We start from the raw sequence: 19,912 nt of genomic DNA, 5'->3' as shown, positions 1-19,912 counted from the left end.
CATTGTTCCCGTGCACATCTGTGCAAAAGTGCCAAGTAATGTGCACTAAACAATATAATAACTAAGATTATTCTAGGTTATATGTCGTAAATTCAAGTTGATGGCTTCAATCAAGCTTAACTTCACAGTCATCTGGTATATATTGTACATTTATAATGAACAGTGTAAACATAACTTGCATCCAAAATTAACAATGACACAAGAAAATCTGCTTTATATTATTCCTGATCCACTTTGCATAGTGTGAGAGTTCCCATAAGACGAATCCAATAAGTTTCCGATGCTATTGCGGATTACAAAGTTTAAGTGTGATTGTTCCTACTCGTGTAGGTATAATGTAATTGAAAAAAGTTAGCAGAAGCGAAAATGTTCTGCAACGACCCTCTGAATACTGTTTTGTTTTGGAAGTTGGATATTTGTAGAATCATCCAGCAGTAAATAGTTTTTTTTTTTTAATTTTCTGTTCCAAAGCAAACGCCACGCCTACCCAATCCCCGCATACTGCATTAAATACTTTTGACAGTTTTTATAATATAAAAAAAATGATTCCCTGTTTTACATCTAATGGTGCTGCCGTAAATACTGAGCTTTGGCCAGTTATTGCGCCCAAGAAAACGACAGTTGTGATTATGTTTTGGCATGTCTTGCTTCTTTATGAACGCACGGTTCGGCGATCTTTTCAGATTTGCTTGATGAGGCACTTTCAGTTTTCTCTGAGAAGTATGTGCCAGATATTTTGGCATGCAGTATTCTGTGATCAGTTTATTTGGATAAACATTTACTCAGAGTATGATTTTGCTTCCTGGAGATAAAGCCGGATGTAAATTCTGATTTTAAACCATTTATTATAAGCTGTGAGAACCTGTAGACCGACCTGATTTGTCAAAACGTAGGGCTAAATAACATGTTTTGATTTCAATTAAGCTGTCCAACTCTAAACTGCTGTATCGAGCTTTTACCTGTTTGCTTATTATATATATATATATATATATATATATATATATATATATATATATATATATATACATTTTGTGTGTGCGTGTGTATGTGTGTGTTTATACGAACGATTGAAATCTATTTAAAAAGGGGAGAAGATGGAAAATAGCTTTTGCTATGAAAGTATTAATCTTGAATATCAGCTGTATACTAACCTTTCATCCAGACAGGAAAATATGTACCACACAGACCTTCCCTTAAATTAGTGCCGTTATTTGGGATATTCTTGCTTCCAACATTGTACCATTGGTATTTTAGGTTTTCATCGACAACAAAAGGCTCGTTTTGGGCAGCCACATAGTTTCTAGCTCTGCGCTCTATGTTAGGAAGAACATCGTATTCGGTATCACAGCCCTGTCCTTTTGGAAATAAATGTTCAATAAAATGCTTTTAATATATATATATATATATATATATATATATATATATATATATATATATATATATATATATATATATATATACATACATAAATACATATATACATTTGTTATTGGGAAAATGTATGGTTAAGTACATCTAAGTCTAATATGCTAGCAGATCAAGAAACGAGATTAGATAGGTAAGCTATCAACTTGTATGGTATGGCATTGGTGTAATAAATACATCCCCAAAAGGTTTTATTATTATATTATATTGATACCGTTGTAAAACAGCAAACTTGGTTTCAGAAAGACTAATGATAAGTGTACATACCGTAGATATTCTAATAGAAGCCCCATTCTAACACGCATCACCCTACCCCCGCATTGTTTTACACAAAATAAGAAATCTTACCTTATCGATGCTTATAGATGCTTGCATATGCATTGTTGTATGTCCAAATGATCAAAACAGTACATTAGTACTTAAACATCTGCTAGGAAAATCAAAGCAGCATAATTTACGAACGAGATTTAGTCAAAACGTGATCTGCGGTATTTTAAAATAAAGTCATGCTGCTGGCAAATTGCTGAGTCCGATTGTTTTTTAGTACTGTTTTGTACAGTATGGTAAAGACGATGGTGCTATTGATAATATTACTACAAACAACCCACTGGAAATTGCAACGAACCTCGCTCGACTATTAAAATAATTTTAGTAACTAAAGCATGGCATAATATAGTAGAGCATAGTATAGTATAGTATTGTATGGTATGATATAGTGTGGTATGGTATGGTATGGTATGGTATGGTATAGCATAGTATAGTATAGTATAATACAGTACAGTACAGTACAATATAGTATAGTATAGTACAGTACAGTACAGTACAGTACAGTACAGTACAGTACAGTATAGTATAGTATAGTATAGTATAGTATAGTATAGTATAGTATAGTATAGTATAGTATAGCATAGTATAGTATAGTACAGTACAGTACAGTATAGTATAGTATAGTATAGTATAGTATGGTATACTATAGTGTACTATTGTATAGTATTATATGTTATAGTATATAATGTTATAATATATAATGCTAAATGACGAATTATTCAATTTTAGTTGAAATATCTTTGTGCAGTCACATGTTTCTAGGTTATTCTGTAGTAATATTAGTGCCTTACCGTATACAAAGTAAATGAGATTGAATAGCACAGTCACAAGTAACAATTCCATTTCCTTCCTTCCAGGTGTTCCTTGAAGTTCCTTTTCCGTCCCTGAAAAAATAGTTTGCAAATCAGACGTATACTTTGTCAAAGTATGGTTTTAGGCATATCTATTGCGATATTTACAGTACGTGGGGTTGGGGTGCAAGTTGTCATAACTTAGAAACGGCCCTATCCCAAATACACAAATAAGTACACGAAAAGTGGCAAGGACTACAAATAGTTGTATATTCTTACGTGTGTCTCAGATATATAGTGCATTAACAGATAGGGTTATAACAATATGTATTCCTACTAGAACCGTAAATACCAAATAAGTGTATACCAACTAATTTGAGAAATATAAAAGGGGAGAATGGGGGTGACTATTAAAGGATTATGTAGCCGGTACTGGAGGGAGGTCATGCCGGTATGTAATGTATCTTAGACGATTATTGACATGTTTTGTATCTTTGAAATAAATCTGCAAGATTTCAAAGATGCTAGTGTTTAGGTTATTTGATAGCACAACTGATCCAAACATCTAACCATTTGTATTAACAGGGCTAAATAATTAGTTATTCAATACATTAGTGTCAGTCTTCTGTAAGATTATTACAATAAAAAAATATAATGCTAGGCAATATTATCGTCCTCTCTAGACTTTAAGTAGTCATTGTATTAATGCTAGTCTCTCTATGCTCATATATATATATATTCCCATGATAGTGTCTTCCTTTTGTGCGTGCATATACTTTTCCAGGAGTAGTGAAAGGGGTCACCCTAGGGACAATGGGAATTACCATTAAAAACACCCTTGGGTCACTCTGGGGACTATGTAAATTTAACATTTACCACCCTGGGTCACTCTAGGGACAATGGAAATTTAACATGGGTAAAAAACCCTGGGTCACTCTGGGGACAAGGGAATTTAACATTGGAGAAAGGAAATATCCATGCTAGGGACATTCTAGGGACAAAGGCATTCGAACAATGGAAATTTAACATGGGAGATATTGCTGGGTCACTCTAGGGACAATGGGAATTGAACATGGGGAATAAAGTTTGGGCCTGTATAGGGACAAGGGGAATTGAACATGGGATTTTTTTTTTTTAAATTATTAAAAAAGGGGTAGGCAATGGAAAGTCAATCTCTTTTAGAGAAATGTGGGTGGCCCTGAAAAAGGGCCTTTGGTTTCATCATCATCTTCTTCTTTTATTTCCTCCACTTCTGTAGCCATCCTCTTTTTTCTCCATCATTCCTTTCTTCTTCTTTTCTGTTTCCGGTATCCAGTCCGGGTGACCCATGGCTCGGAACTTCTGTTGGATTTTTATCCAGTTAGCGTTCAGTTTCTCTAGTTCTTCCTTTTTCTTTCTATTTTCTTCTTCTTTTCTATCTTTTGCCCACCTGTCCTTTATTTTCTCCACTTCTTCATCTATCACCTTTCTCATCTTTTCTTCCCTTTTTTTCAATCTTTCAACACTCCTTTTGACAAAGGACCACTCTGACCTTTTTTTTATCTCTTCCAAAAACCTTCTTACTTCTTCTACCTTCTCCAGGGCCTCTTTTAATGTTCCCACTCTGAAATAAGGGGGATTTATTAGCCCTCTCAGTCTCTTCACTTCTTCTTCAATTAATCCTTCTATCATCTCCCTGGCTAATTTTAGTTCGTTCACATAGTGCACACTGGTTCTTAACGTCCAATCTCTTTCAATCCTTTCAACTCCATATTCACCATCCACCATCCAAAAATAAACATGCCTTAAATCATTGAACAGTTGGGACACTTCCATCTTCTTTTTTATTCTTTGTAGAATGGTTTGAACATCAAACCTTGTGGGTTCTTATAGTGAAAGCGCGGACGTGAAGGAAAACATATCCTACTTTTCTCATTTCATGTAATATACTATCCATATCAGTGAAGCAACATTTAACAAACCCCAAATCTACTATTTACACACGCAAATCATTAAAACTAAATCCATAATCTACTATCCACACAATCGTACGTGAGCGGCTACAAAACCCAAACTATACTCTCCACATACGCTAAGAAACAATAAACAAATCCATAATCTACTATCCACACAATCGTACGTGAGCGGTTACAAAACCCAAACTATACTCTCCACATACACTAAGAAACAATAAACAAATCCATAATCTACTATCCATACAATCGTACGTGAGCGGTTACAAACACAAACACACAAACACAAACACACAAACACATACACTCACACTATGAAAAAAGAGTCAGTGTTTATATTCACACTACTCTACCTACACACATTGGCAAATCGATTGTTATTTCTTTTCTAGAGTATTGGGGTAGCCCTGAAAAGGGCTGTTTGTTTTTAACTCCAGATGCGCCTATCTAATGCTGGCACCTTCCTGGCCTGGTGCCACACACACATCTTCTTCCCCAGTCTCTTTTCACTCTTTTTTGGGGGAGAGCAGAGGCTGGATATGTGGCTTCAGAATCCCAATTTTCTGTCTCTGGGATTCTGAAATTTCTTCTCTCCTTTTCCTCCTTTTCTTTTTTTCTTCTTTCCTCCTCCTCTCTCATCCTTCCCTCTTCGACAATGGCCTCCGCGGCCAGTTCATTCAATAGGCGCCTGGCATATTCCAGGTGCATCTGGAGTTCTAGAAGCTTTACACTTCTGGTATTCATTCTCTTCATCAATCAACAAGGGTAGCTAGATTGCCCAGCGAGTTTCAATTTATACTGAAAGCGCAGACGTGATGGAAAACATCCCCCTAAAACAAAATTGATCTTACCTAGATCATAACCAAAACAACGCGCGGACCTAAAAGAAACACTCACTCACTTTTTTATACTACCCATTACTATTCTAAAAAAAATTCACTTCAATATACTATCCACATACGCAAAGCAATCCAATCAAACCCCCAAATCTACTCTCCCCAACACCTCAAACAGCCAAAAACATGATCTTAATCTACTATTCACACCAACGTACCTGAGTACTTACAAACACACAATCCTATACACAAACACATACCCTCTCACTATAAAAAAGAGTTAGTGTTTATATTCACACTACTCTACCTACACACATTGGCAAATCGATTGTTATTTCTTTTCTAGAGTATTGGAGTAGCCCTGAAAAGGGCTGTTTTTTTTTTTGTTTTTTTTTCTTTGCTATGGCAATCTTTTAGTTTCTAAGAATGCGACGTCCTCTGAGGATAGACTTTCTGACGATAGGTCTGCTTCTTTGGAAAGAGAAGAAGAACTCTTTGGTGTCGATACGACAATCGACAAAGAATCTGTCAGGTTCAGGTTGCTGCTGTTGCTACTGCTGCTGCTGCTGCTGTTGTTGTTGCTGTTGCTGCTGTCTCTGAAGTCTGTACTTCTCTGTCCATTCTTCTTTCTCCCTGTTCACTTCTTCTCTGAAGAGCTCTTCTAGCAGGTCTTCAGTGACTTTTAGCATTCTCACATTCTCTATCTCTTCTGGCTTCGCTATCAGACTGTGTCTGACCCTATGCAAATTCACGTAGGCTTCGTTTAGCTTAGCTAGTTTGGAGCACATCTTCGTAGGAGGATGAGTCGACAATGGATGGTTAGACTGGAAACTGCCCCGGTTCTTAAAGTCAAAGCGCGGACGTGAAGGAAAACATCCCTCCACGGTTTTCGAGCCGCAACGTTCAATGAGTGTCATGAGAGGGATAGTAAGAAGTCAAAGAGCATGAATCAACATTCTTATAGCCAAACAAAAGACAAAGGCATTTTTTTCAAAACACAACATTTTTTATTCAAAATCACTTAACATTAACCAACAACTCTAACATTTTTTAACAATAATCCATCAATATAACATCAAACATTTTTTTTCAAATGACAAACATTTTTTTTTTCAATTTACACTCTAATTTAAACAGGGTTGGCAACGTTGTGAATGAAATTGTGATTTCCACTGTTGCAAGTCATTGAGTCATGGATGGACACTACGTTTCCTAGCTGAAGACAACAAAATAAGCATACTAGTCACAAAATCAACGATTTACTTTGTCATCGTTTCTAGAAAAATCACGATCAAAATAAGTCACTAAATGTTCTTTTGCTGATAATAAGTGATCAATTTCGATCTCGACTTTCTCTTTGAATTTGTCAAAGAGGGCTTTGATGTAATGGATGTCTCGAGTCGTTAATGGAGGACAGAAATGTTCACGCAAGTCCTTATACCACAACGTAACACGTCTTTTTTAAACAGACTCCAAGCTTCGTCCAGATATTCGTTGAATTTTTCTTCTTGACTGATGTTTTGACATCCATAGTAATCATGCTTCATCCATATCGTAATTGTGTCTGCCAGGTATGTAGCACAGTAGAAGACCAATTTCTGTTCTTGTTCTGGACATCTCGACTTGATCACGATGTCCTTTTCGTCTTTGTGTTGAGATTCTCCTTCCACGGTCTCCTCACATTCCATCTTCAAAGCTTCTCCACTAGGTAAAGAGGGAGAACAGTCTTCCATGGCTTCTAATATTCTAGAATGACTTCTCTCAAACTGTTGATTTCTATGGTATTATCGAATTCTGCATACAGGATGACGTTCACTGTCTCGTCCAGTGGCTTTGCAAACTGAAGTTCCACACGAATCTGGCCGGAATTTATAGGGTGGAAATGTCCTTCGTCGCTGCCTTGGTCTGGAGTGAAATCGAAAGCCCACAAAGCATAACCTCCTGCGTAATCCTCGTACGTAATGCCGTGACTGGTGTTGGTCCCTAACTGTCCGGTGGCTTAGTACAGGGACAAGTACGATCTCAGGTAATTCATCTTTGTGTCACCAAAGTCAGGTTCGAAAGGACGGGTACACAAGGTCTTGCCATCGCGACTGACTTCGATTTTCTTCACGTCGAAGTGTTGAAAGTAGAAAGGATTTTCAGCGAAGGCTCCGTTGAAGGCTGAATTCAAGACCATACCAAGGATTAAACGCTTGGGTAACTGTCCTTGAAACAGATGATCTTCGATCATGGAATGATGGTTACGGGGAATGGTGAACGTTTTTATTTCCACGCGTCGGATGGGATATTTGGCGGTCGTTCTGCTCAATGTCTTACTGATGTCGTTTCCCACTTTAGATAACACTTCCATGCGTCGTACGTAGAGTTTGGCCTCCTCGATTTTGCTTTTGGCAGAACAATCTGCCAACAAATGGAAAGAGGTACTGCTACTATTCAGTCTCAAGCGAACATTTACTCCGTTCAGCAAATATTTCTCTTGCAACCACATGTCCAAATGCAAACGATCCATCAGTTCTAAACTCTGTTCTTTTTTGAGTTTGTTTCGTCTTTCCTCAAAGCCGTCATTGTCTTTATTTATTATGTCAAACTTGCCCGCTTCGTCAGGTTCCCATAGCACACAAGCATCGAGATGAGTATTCTTGGCATCTATTCCGTACGTCAAGAGATTTTCCAGGTAGGCACGGTAAGGGTAAGTATCCATGCTGCTGCAAACCAGTTTGTTATTCAAGTACAAGTCCACTGAGCTGAACAAGGAATGCATGAAATTGTTGACGGGAGCTATATTCTCAGTGTCTTCTACTCCACCATCATCATAAGGAATTACTAGAACTTTGACTTTCAAGTACAAGTAACTGCTATTCAGATCGATGTAATCTTCGGGTTGTCCTTTGATTTCAAACTCGATGGGAGCGGAATCTGTCAGTGAGGAGACGGAGTGAAATTCCACCCATTGGGATTCTTGCATCGTCATCATGGTGGGGGCATGGCAAACAAATCCAGTTCCGACTTGGAACAGGCGCATGACTCTCGGTGCATCATTTTTTTCCTGTGTCTCAATAATTGAAAACGTCTTTTCTTTGTCTTTCTAGCTTTAGATGTGTGAAGTCTGGTGAAAGGGTGTTTTCTTCGTCGTCTCTTTCTGCCTTGTCCTTGCTGTGGGGTCAGGGAAGTAGGAATGCCTGACTCGGTAGCGTGCAGGGCATTTATAGGTGTTTCTCGTCGACCCAAAAGGTCTTCACCCGTTTGTAGCAAGACATTTTTGCCTGCCCTCATGAAGGCTTCTTTGGGGTTTTGTTTGTCGATGATGACATTTTGGAGAAATTCTTTGCCTTGCGTCAGTGCGGCATCTTTCAAGGCGTGCAATCCGCGTGTCACCATCGGTTTCAAGACTGGGGCCACCGAACGAAAGGCCGATTTCAGTATATCTCCTAAACCGTGTCCTCGCTGTCGCGCAACCCCTCGGTACACTGGATACATAACTTAAGAGGCGTAAGAGAACCGTTTACGAAAATGGAGTTTCACCGTGACTTTTCCTTTGGTGAATGAAATATTTTGTCCCAGATCTCCTTTTATAGCAATGCTGACCGTGTCCAAATACGACTTACTGACGGGGAAATAGTGAGGATTTACAAATTTGCGGTGGACGTGGTAAGTGTTTCCACCTTCCTGGTCATTGGTCGTGGTACTATCCACTTTGAAAGGAATGACACGCAGTAACGGTACGGAGGTGTGTCCCACCACGTTATACTCCACCACATCGGAGTACACAAACATCAAATTCAGTCCTTGGTTCAGTTCTACAGGGAATCGAAATAACTTATAAAATTCCGTATTGCTGTTCATCTTCGGTTTAAAATTTGGAGCCATTTTTGTGTCTCCACCTAAAATATCAAACAAGTCACGATTAAAACTGATGGACAACGTTTGGGTATCCTGAAATTTCATCAGTAAGCGACGAGCCACTTTATGGTACTCCAGGGTGACACTTTTTCTGGCTTTGTTCAGGGCTTTGCCAAAGGCTGACTCGAACCTGGAAGCAATGGTGTCCACCAAATGTTGCCCACTAAAATAAAACCCTGTCGGAATTTTCAAGGTGTAGGTTTTGAAGGGTGAACTGATGGCTGGTTTTACGTCGCCTGAAAACCCGATGTCATTCATAGTTTATTGCAATTGTTGGTTCAGGATTTCGACCTCAAAAGTGTTTTGCTTTTCAGTGATGTTTTGGATTTGTGTAGGGTGAATCATTTCCACCAAAGCCACATCCCAATGGGCTTCGTGATCTAATGGGATGGCCTGAGATAATTTGGCCGTGTAACAGCACAACGTGTTGTGGGGAAACACCTCCATGGAACTGTCACTGGGTAAGGTTAAGTAAAATTGGTTTTGGTGACTCATAATTCCAGAGTTCTGTGGCTGTCCGAGGGGTTAGTGGACGTCAGAGGCGTGTCTCCGCCCAAAATGGGGTTCTGGTTGTGGTTGTTGTTGGAGTGGTGACTGGCACTGGCACTGGACACAAGGTTCCCGTGGTTTCCGTTCGAGGAGAATTTCAGGGAGGGATTGGGAAGCAGGTAACCGATGCAACTGCTCAATAAAATGGTCCACAATTGTTTGTCTCCTTGTTGCAAACTCAAATTGGCAATGGCTGCCCCGATGACACAATACACCACGAAGATTTGGCAGAAAAAGACGATTTGCGTTTTAGGCACACGTTCTCCGCACCACACCATTAAGAGGTTGTTTTTGTAAATTTTGCAGAGAAGAACTAGGTGAAGGAGTGGTCGACGTAGCTGCGTCTGTGTGAAAGGGCATGATGGTCACTTCTTTTTATAGTCGATGACTTGCGAAGAAGCGTCGATCCAAGAATCAAAACTGGGTGGATATCCTTTCCAACGTACTTTGACTTCTTTGACACGTCGTTTGCCTACTTTACGGGTTCTGCGTTCGAGAATGCTTTCGATGTCCTACACGTCGTCTTCTTTTTTGGTGACACGTTGTAACTCGGGCAAATAAAACGTTCCTTTGAGCACTTCTCCGTTCATTTCTTCCAATTTATAGACGGCAGGATGACGACCATGCACTCGTCCAGTGACACGAAACAATTCGGTCGTCCAGTTAGGTAAGTAACCTTTGTCGAAAGTGCGTTTGGTTTTGCCAATGCGCACCCAATCTCCTACGGTCAACTCTCCACTTTTCTTGGGGACAGCCCTCGTCGGGGACGTACCAAACAGGCGCTCAAACACCAACACTTCGTTGTCGGGAGTCACTTCTTGCGGGGCACGTCCGATGCTTCGATGGTAAGATTGGTTGTACGCTTGCACAAGGTGCGGTAAGATGTCGATGTACTTCAGAGTGTGGTGATGCGTAAAATATTTCCACATGCGTTCTTTCAAAGTGCGTTGAAAACGTTCCACGATTCTGGCTTTCGTTTCGGGATTCTCGGTGGTAAAAAAAAATGAATGTGACGTTTCTTTAATTCTCTTTGGAAAGCTTGGTTCAGAAATTCGGTGCCTTTGTCCGTTTGCCATCGAAGAGGGTGACGACCGCTTTGTTTCAACACCCGTTGTAGGGCTCGCACTAAGTCGCTGCTCGATTTGGAAGTCAAGGGCACGACCCAGGCAAATTTGGTAAAGACGTCGATGACACAAAACAAATATTTGTAGCCACGATTGTAACTGGCCAAATGAGAGACATCGGCTAAATCGGCTTGCCACTGATGATCGATGCCTTCCACTCGGGTGCGACTTCTGGCAAACTTGCGTCGAATGGTTTTGTGTAAAGTGTAAGTAGCTTGTTCTTGTAACCATCGTTGCACTTGAGGTAAACGGAGACTTTTCAGTCGAGTTTTGGCAGCACGATACAATTTTTTGAACTCCTCCGTAACCTGCAGGATGAGAGGAATCGTAATAAATGCTGGCTAAGACTTTTTCCATTTTTTTGTGTTTGTGTGTTAATAATGCACCCACTCTTGGAAGATGCTACTCTTTTTCTCTTGGGGTACTTTCTTGGATTGCAATGCTTTGCGTGTGCGACCGGCAATAGGTGTCGAGGAGGAGAATGTGTGAACAGGGGATATCGGTTCTTGTTTCACTTCTGTCTTCACTTCTGTCTTCACTTTCTTTTTCTCTTGTGATGAAGAAGGGGTGGCCATCATCTTTTTAATCCATCCAATTCTGGAGGTAGGTGGTGTTGTTAACTTGCGTACTTTTTCTGGTGGAGTTTGAAACCCTTCTTCTTCTTCTTCTTCTCCTCCATTTTCTGTCTTGGTCACTGGTAGTGGTGGTACTGGTACTGGTGATGGTGCTGGACTTTTCATCAAGGTCTTAAAATCTTTCAGAGTGGGTAGAGCTGTTTCGTCTCAAGCTTTCTGGTGAAAGAGTTGCAGTCGTTGCAAGAGTTGACCGTACTTTTGCGATTTTTCTGTTTCGGACAAATCTTGGCGATCCATCAAGGGCTGCAATTCGTGTTGTAACTGGGACATCTCGCTCAAATGGGGATTGGGAGGTAAATGCGGGGTGCATTGTTCTTGCCAACGATGGTATTCCATCCATCGTTTGTAAGGCACTAAGGCTAGTTTTCGTCCTTCCATGGGGTTGTCAAGGGTCGATTCTGAGATCTTGGGACTTCAGATGGCCTTTTTATCTTGCTCCCACCAGTCCTCCCAACATGGTTCCCAAGACTCCTTTCAGTAAGAGACCTAACAAGAGGGGTAAAATGCCTCCACGTTGGACCGACATCTTCTTCTTTTGACGAATGGGCTAAGACTTGCACTTGCGATTTATCTCGAGGGCTTTTAAACAAGACCACGTAATGCGCATTGAGACTGATGGTGCGATGGGCTTTACTTTGTTGAAACAAATTTTGGGTGATGTAAGCAAAGCTGGCATTACGGTGATGCCCTCCTAAGATGTCGTCAAAAATGACCAAAATGGGTTTGACGGGAGTCAGAGACGATGCCGTCGTCTTCTTTAGGAATGCCTTCCACAAACACGATGGAATCGCCTTGACTTTCTCGCAAGAGACTGTACGCCGATTGCCACTCTTTGTAACACCACACGATCCGCTGAGGTGGTCGATCGATCAAATGATGTTTATGTTCGATCAAACGTTTGACGAATTCGGTTTTGCCTGAACCGCTAGGTCCGGCAATGAGCATGTTAAAGGGATGACGAAGATACAAATCCTTCCAACTGGCACGATCTAAGTGTTCGTCGATGACTTTGACAGTGGAGGAAGAGGGGGCAGAGACAGCAATGGTAGCCATAGTGTTAGGAATGTCACTTGTGACACAAAAACAAACAAGACGAGAGTTTATATACTTTTTTTCAGAACACGTTTATTGAATGTTTTAAACATGAATACGAAAGACAAAAGAGACATTAAAGCCAAAGGCTTAAGTACAAGGATAAAAGGCACATGATAACCATCAACGTGTAATAAACACAAGTGTCTGTACAACATGTTTTGGGTAATGTTCTGACCAGTTCTATAGGGGGTAAGGTCAAACAAGTGTCCTCCCGAAAGGGTCTTTCAGGCCAGTCCACGACAGTCCTGTCCTGGGTGACGGGTTCTTCTGGTACTGTCACTAACACAGGTTGAAAAATCGCAAGGCTCACAATCTCATTTCATTTCAGAAGCCCCACACTTGAATTGTGCCTGTCTAAACTTGTTTTGTGTTTCTCTGAAAGTATTCATCTTGTTCGCTCGGTCTTAGTAGTCACAATGAACTATCGATCTTGCCTAGGGTTCCTTTTTATATACAGACCAATACCGACGTGTCCATACGGTAAGGTAAAATGATTGGGAAGTCGAACTCGCTTCTGGTACACAATTTGATAGAATTTTTCCAAGGGTCGACTCTCGATGTGGTGAGTGGGTAAACGTACAATCTTGTTCGGTTGATAGGTGGTCAATTTAAAGTGTTCATCCTCTCCAGATTGCAAGGCTTCTTTCAATACCCCAAAGTTCACCACACGACTGGTACGATAATTCAGAGTCAATCCTTTCACTTTACATGTCGTGTGCACTTCTCCTTGTGGGTCCCGGTATTCGTAGCCGTACTTTGTGGGACCGCCACTGACGAAACTTAGAATCTTGTCGTCGGGATGCTCGTCTGTCCAGGCTCCTAAACGGTCTCCTTCGATGTCAGGGTGCTGTTGACTCGGGTGATGGATGTAAATGCAACAGTCCGTGTCAAAGTACAGGACACGTTCCCCTAACAGTTCTAAAGCTTCGTACAATTTTAAGCGAGCATGAGCTGTCACCGAAGCCGCAATGATGACATTTCCTGCCTTCGTTTTTCTCGATGTGATCTAAAGTGATGCCTTCTTGTGCCCAGTATTTCTATTCGAATGTCTTTTGGTCTTCGGGAGTGTGACACCAGGAACGATAGCCACTGGCTTCTTGCTTTAGTTTCAAAAAGGCATCCACGTAGTCTGCGAAAATGCCTTTCTGACTGGGGTCACCCTTGTGGCATTGTTGTGTCTTGGGAAAGTGGCAAATTTCGTACGCTTCTAACAGTTGGTATCCCATGTCCAGAGCTTTGAACAATTCTACGCTGACCCACGTCCCCGCCAAGGCCCGTTCTTCCTGGGTGTGCTGACAAGGTTGGTCTTGGTTGCACGTTTCCGCACAAGTACGGCACAAAGGAAACATCAGTTTGCCTTGGCAATGGTGAGGTAAGACGGGATGGTACAAGTACGTGGGAGGCAAAACTTTACACTTGATCAAGCCTTCGTATTGTCGAATGTTTTTCAGGTCGATGTGTTCCGTCAGCAATTGCGGGTGCCCTGCAGGAAAGTGACAATATTTGCACACGTAGGGATACAGCGAGCACACGTCCAAGTATTTGATTTCTTCTCCTTTCTCTTTGTCGGCTTGGTACAGCAAACAGGTGGCATTGGTCCTTCCTCCGTACAAACTATCTTTTCACCCCCTCCGTTGCGGGCATGCTGAATCCACTTGTCTTCCTTGTCGCACAAGTAATGTAACCAACGTAGGGCTTTGACCGAGTATTGACGTTTGACAAAGTGGGTCGTTTGAGGACTGATGACAGCCACGGTGTTTTCAGGTGTTGTCGATACACTAAGGAACACGCTTTGGCAATGGTGCAAGCTTCTTTCAAAGGATCGACCCCTCCGTGTTCCATGAACAGTTCTCGAAATTTTCCACAGCAACGTCGTAAAATGTCCACGTCGGAACGACAATACTTTAACATTTCTTCCTGAAAGTCGAAAGGGTCTGAGGCGTGAGCCTGGTACCAAGCGTAGAAAGCTTCTCGTTGTTCGGTACGCATGTTGTCGGGGTCGTAATAGTGAGCCTCAGGCAAATGGGGTAGAACGGCGTGTTGATTGGCTTCCGTATTGAAAAAGTGTGGAAAGTACCCTTTAGCCATTTCTGTCATTCCAAACGTTTTAGGCATTCGACTCAAAGGCATGGCCAAATAGCTCATCGAATCTTTAAACTGGACTTGTCCCACTTGCATGAAAATGATTAACTCCGTTCAAAGTGACTTTAGGACGTTCGGTGCCTTGTTCCGTATAGTATCTCAAAAGAAACTGTCCTTCGTATCCGGAGAAATTGTGAGCCATCACTGTGGCATGACGATGACAATCTCCGTAACGTTCGATGTCCTCTTGGCTCCATGTCTTGTCGATGGGGTCTAAGACCCATTGGTCAAAATCGGCTAACGTGTTCGGTCCTCGAAAGATTTTTTCACGCCCTCCGGGAATCTTACTGCAGTGAGGGCAATGACTGAAGATAGGTTCTTGAATGCACTTCTCGCACGCTCGATGAGCCACGCAGAAATTAGGAATGTGAATGCCGATCTCTAGCATGCATTCGAAATCGAAAAAGATGAAATTGCCTATCTTCTTGTGACCGTCCTCTTTCTCTGGTGGGGGCTGGTATTTTTGCACGTAGCATTCGTGTTCCAAGTCCACGATATGGTGACAAATGTGACTTTTTTTTCCCTGAACATACGTGTGCCTTGGTATTATTGGTACGTAGGCCTTGTCCACACGTAGGGCACAATCTCAGGAGTTGACAAGCACATTTCTGCTGTGAACCTTGCGTCTTCAGATGTTGTTGGTAACAGGCAGGGCTGACAAACGTACGCAGACAAGCAGGACAATGTACTCTTACTTGTCCTTCGCTCAGACAGGGTGGAGAGGCCAAACATCCTGAGCATTTCGATCCACAATGTTTGTGTTGTTCTCGATTTTTATGGCCATAGTCACATTTCTCACAATAATAAACATATCCCAGGAATCCAGTGATACTGGTAATGGTATCGATATGGTCATCTTGATGATAAACGTGACTTGAAATCTTTAAACTTCTATGTGTATTTGTAAGCCGTGGTTCTAAATTTTCTAGAGGAGCGCTTTTCCGTCTCTCGAATGGAATAGTACTTTTCAGGGTTGACTAAGGGTGGTGAACTTTGTTTAGAGGGTTCGGATTATGGTTCACTCATGTCCTCTTCAAAATCGCTGGCATGAATTTGTGCCAAGACATCAGCTCTGGTACGAGGCGATAGATCACGTTTCTCTCTCTTACTTTCTTCTTCTTTCTTCTCGAATGAATAGGATCGTTTCATCTTGAGTGCAAAACGTCAAATGACTCAAGTTTAAACACCATAGACTAATTTATAGTCATGGCAAACCAGCGTATATAAAAGGGTGTGTGTCTGGTCCTTTCACTATTCATTTCACTCTCAAACCGAGCACAACGATGGAAGAGACTACCCAGATGGAACGTTTCATCAGAGCTTTGCGAGGGGTCATTAGAAAATTCTCTTCAGACCAACCGACGGACTACTCTCCTTCCGTTCGAGATAAAAGTCAAGATGCTTGCTATATCTGTCAGAAGAAAGGGCATTGGTCTTCAGAGTGTCCAGACCATCAAAAAAGAAAGAAAAAACAGGGGCTAGAAAAGACAAAAGTCAAGATACCTGTTATTATTGTCAAGAAAAAGGACATTGGTCTCCAGATTGCCCAAAAAAGAAACAAGAGGAGTCAGAAGAAAAGAAGGATTCTTCAGAAGAAGAGAGAGATTCTTCAGAGGAAGAAAGCAGCCAGGTGAAGAAAAAGAAACAGGAGAAGAAAAGAAGAAGGGAAGAAAGTGAGGAGGAAGAGGAGGAAAAGACTGTGACGGTGAAGAAATTAAAAAAAAAGAGAGAGTAAAAAAAGAAATAGAAGAAGTGAATGTAATTTATAAAGTGTTCTGTTGTAAATTGTGAATTGGATAGTAGCTATGGAGAAAAGAATACATTAATTATATAAGGTAAGTGTCTTTGAGTTTTGATTTTAAATAAGAAGCTACACTCACGCACTCATACACAGACACATACTATAAAGGTAAAATGTTTTTTTTTTGTTGATTTTTGAGTTATTGGCAAATTGAAAGTGTATCTCTTTTCGAGAGACGTGGGTGGCCCTGAAAAGGGCCTTTTTTTGGTGTAGGGGTGAGTTTAAGCAATCAACTTTAACTGCCTTAAGCCTTTGCCACGGCCAAGGCCTACTTCTGATGATGATGATTGGGTTGAAATCACTAAGGGTGGTACGGTAGGCTTAGTCACAGGGTTGGCGTGTTTAGCTCGGGAAGGTCGTATTCTCTTCGGTCGTGATAAAGAAGTCTGATACATTTGTTTCAGACTTCTTAACTCCGCTAAAATGTCCAACAGTACCGTGGCCGTTTGATTTTTACCCTCTTGTTTCTTTGCTGCTACTTCTTCTTGTTGTTGTTTTTTCTTACCTCTTCTTGTTGCTGTTGCTGTTGCTGTAGGCGAAAAGCTTGCTCCGCTTACTTTTGTCGTTGCATAAATTTCTCCAATTCTTCTTTCTGTCTCTGTCTAAAATTCTCCACTTGCGGTAATGAAGAATGAGACGAAGGTTCCGGAACAAATTCTTGCGAGGTAAGAAAATCCACAAAATCCCAATGTACCTCTTCTGAAAGTAAGTCCGGGTTCCCTTGGGCGGTCTCCACTGCTGGTGCACCCCAGTGAATCGTTTTCTGAATTTCCGTCATGTTGAATCACTGTCACATAGATTGACTGCACACAAGCGCTAGCGAATCTATATAGACCACGTGACGTCACAGACTGCTCTCTTCGGATTGGATGCGGACTGACTGAATTTTGTCACGCGTGTTTGGATTGGTCAATGAACTCAATCCGTTTCAATCCGTCCTCTCCCTATAAATAAGCCTCAAGATGTGGTCCGACGTTCAATCTTCCACCCTTGTGTCAACAATGATGTTCAAGACGGACATACCCATGTATGTCCGGTCCAAGTGGACTGTTGTCGATAGGACAGATAGTAGTCTATGGATGAGAAGAGTTTACATAGAAAGACAAGGTTGCCTCAAGAGGGTACTTGTGTATAGACCTGCAGTTAGAAGGAGTTTAAGAAGAAGAAGATGTGACAGATGCCGTCTATGTTAATATTAACATAAAACCAAAGGCCCTTTTCAGGGCCACCCACATTTCTCGAAAAGAGATTGACTTTCCATTGCCTACCCCTTTTTTATTTTTTATTTTTTTAAAAAAAATCCCATGTTCAATTCCCTTTGTCCCTATACAGGCCCAAACTCTATTCCCCATGTTCAATTCCCCTTGTCCCTAGACAAGCCCAAACTCTATTCCCCATGTTCAATTCCCATTGTCCCTAGAGTGACCCAGCAATATCTCCCATGTTAAATTTCCATTGTTCGTATGCCTTTGTCCCTAGAATGTCCCTAGCATGGATATTTCCTTTCTCCAATGTTAAATTCCCTTGTCCCCAGAGTGACCCAGGGTTTTTTACCCATGTTAAATTTCCATTGTCCCTAGAGTGACCCAGGGTGGTTAATGTTAAATTTACATAGTCCCCAGAGTGACCTAAGGGTGTTTTTAATGGTAATTCCCATTGTCCCTAGGGTGACCCCTTTCACTACTTCCAGGGCTTGATTTACCTAAGGCTCTACCAATCTGATCCAAGGAAAGTAACGTACCTCGATTTTTGGTACTCTGGATACAAACGTCATTTGACAAGAAATTAAAACTTAAATTGTTTTGAATATTCAACACATTTTGGTCATTTAATTTAATAAAGCTGTTTCAATATAACAATAGTGAAGAAATACGCTGTCAGAAAACGCATCATCATTTGTTTATTTTCATTTGAAATATGTTTGTTTCAGGGGAGGGATAGTATGTTACCAAGCTAGAACAAATATGTGCTACTAAATCTGAAAATATAAACTATTAACTGAAACAGTACCTGAAATCAATATGCATGCTTTTATTTCTCTGCGAACAGACAATATGATGTATCTTTATAAATGCATATGCAACAAAATATGCTATTCAATAATGTTCAGTATCGCAATAAATATCTTTAAAAGAAGACAGATTACCAAATTTGCATATAATGAGAAGAGAAATATATCCGTAAGAGAAAATGTAATTAATACGAAACAACAGGCTAGACTATGAAGTCCATTTAAGAAATACAACAGCAAGTTTATGACGTTAACTGTTAATAGCATCATGTTTAAAAATTAAAACAAAACAAAGTTTACAAGGGACTGAAGCTTAAAACGATTCATCTTCCTCAGCCGTTATGTGGATCCATGCTACATAGTCATCGTGGTATTATATACAAATGCAAACACACATACATACATACATTTATTCATACATACATACGTACATACATACATACATACATACATACATACATATATACATACATACATGCATGATGCACGCACGCACGCAAGCAAACACACACACATGCATACATACCTACCTACCTACCTACCTACCTACCTACATACATACATACATACATACATACATATATGCGCACATCTCTCTCTCTCTCTCTCTCTCTCTCTCTCTCTATATATATATATATATATATATCCGCGTGCAAATCGTTGTTCGTAATTATAAAGGAACTAATCCAACATCGGCGCCTTATATTTACTAAGGTCCCGTTTTTTATAACCCTTGCATTTACTTCGAGAAATCGTTCGTTTTCATAGACGTGTAAACCTATTTTGGTAAAAATTCAATATCGAAGCGTAATAATATGTGAATCAGCAAAAGGAAAACACGAATTAAAAAAAGAAAAATCAAACCGTCTTACCTGTATTCCTAAATGTATGTGTCGTTGAATTTAAGTGCGTACTAGAATGACAAGAGCGCTGAGGAAATAGGTATTTATAGTCGATGTTCTACTGTGATTGGACCGTTAGAGAATAAAGAGGCGCTGGCTGTATTCCTGGCACTGCCCAAATTTATTGATAATAAAGAGGTGGTTTCCATGCAAGGTCTTTAACCAGATTTATTCCCCCTTAATCATGTAATCGAATAAGTTTAGATTACATAAACAGATGTAATGTATGTTCTGCTGCAGGTTCTCCTCTTTGAACATTGTGTGATGTATGATAAACTTATGTACCTGTGAATAAGATATTTAACATAGGAGCTATTCATATTCCAGATTTGAACAAACCGACTGAGAACAATGGTGATTAATAGAAAATGCAGTCAAGGATATATGGTTATATAGTAAAAGCATGCTCCTAACTGTGA

The 19,912-nt window shown here is 40.6% G+C and overlaps 1 protein-coding gene across 1 annotated transcript in view; it reads right to left on the bottom strand.

Moving 5' to 3' along the window:
- LOC149800386 (von Willebrand factor D and EGF domain-containing protein-like) overlaps positions 1 to 19,505 on the bottom strand; it is a 121,664-nt gene extending 102,159 nt beyond the window's left edge. The window contains exons 1-3 of the mRNA XM_089958411.1: positions 19,464 to 19,505; positions 2,544 to 2,636; positions 1,152 to 1,355 (exon numbers count right to left, since the gene is read on the bottom strand). Of these exons, the coding sequence (XP_089814537.1) occupies positions 1,152 to 1,355; positions 2,544 to 2,595 (256 nt within the window). The 5' untranslated portion in view covers positions 2,596 to 2,636; positions 19,464 to 19,505. The remainder of the gene's footprint in view (positions 1 to 1,151; positions 1,356 to 2,543; positions 2,637 to 19,463) is intronic.
- Between the last annotated feature and the right edge of the window lie 407 nt (positions 19,506 to 19,912).

The sequence above is a fragment of the Sinohyriopsis cumingii genome, chromosome 5 (assembly GCF_028554795.1).
Source record: "Sinohyriopsis cumingii isolate HCF-2022 chromosome 5, ASM2855479v2, whole genome shotgun sequence".
In the NCBI taxonomy this organism is placed as follows: domain Eukaryota; kingdom Metazoa; phylum Mollusca; class Bivalvia; order Unionida; family Unionidae; genus Sinohyriopsis; species Sinohyriopsis cumingii.
This window is presented reverse-complemented; position numbering and strand designations above follow the sequence as displayed.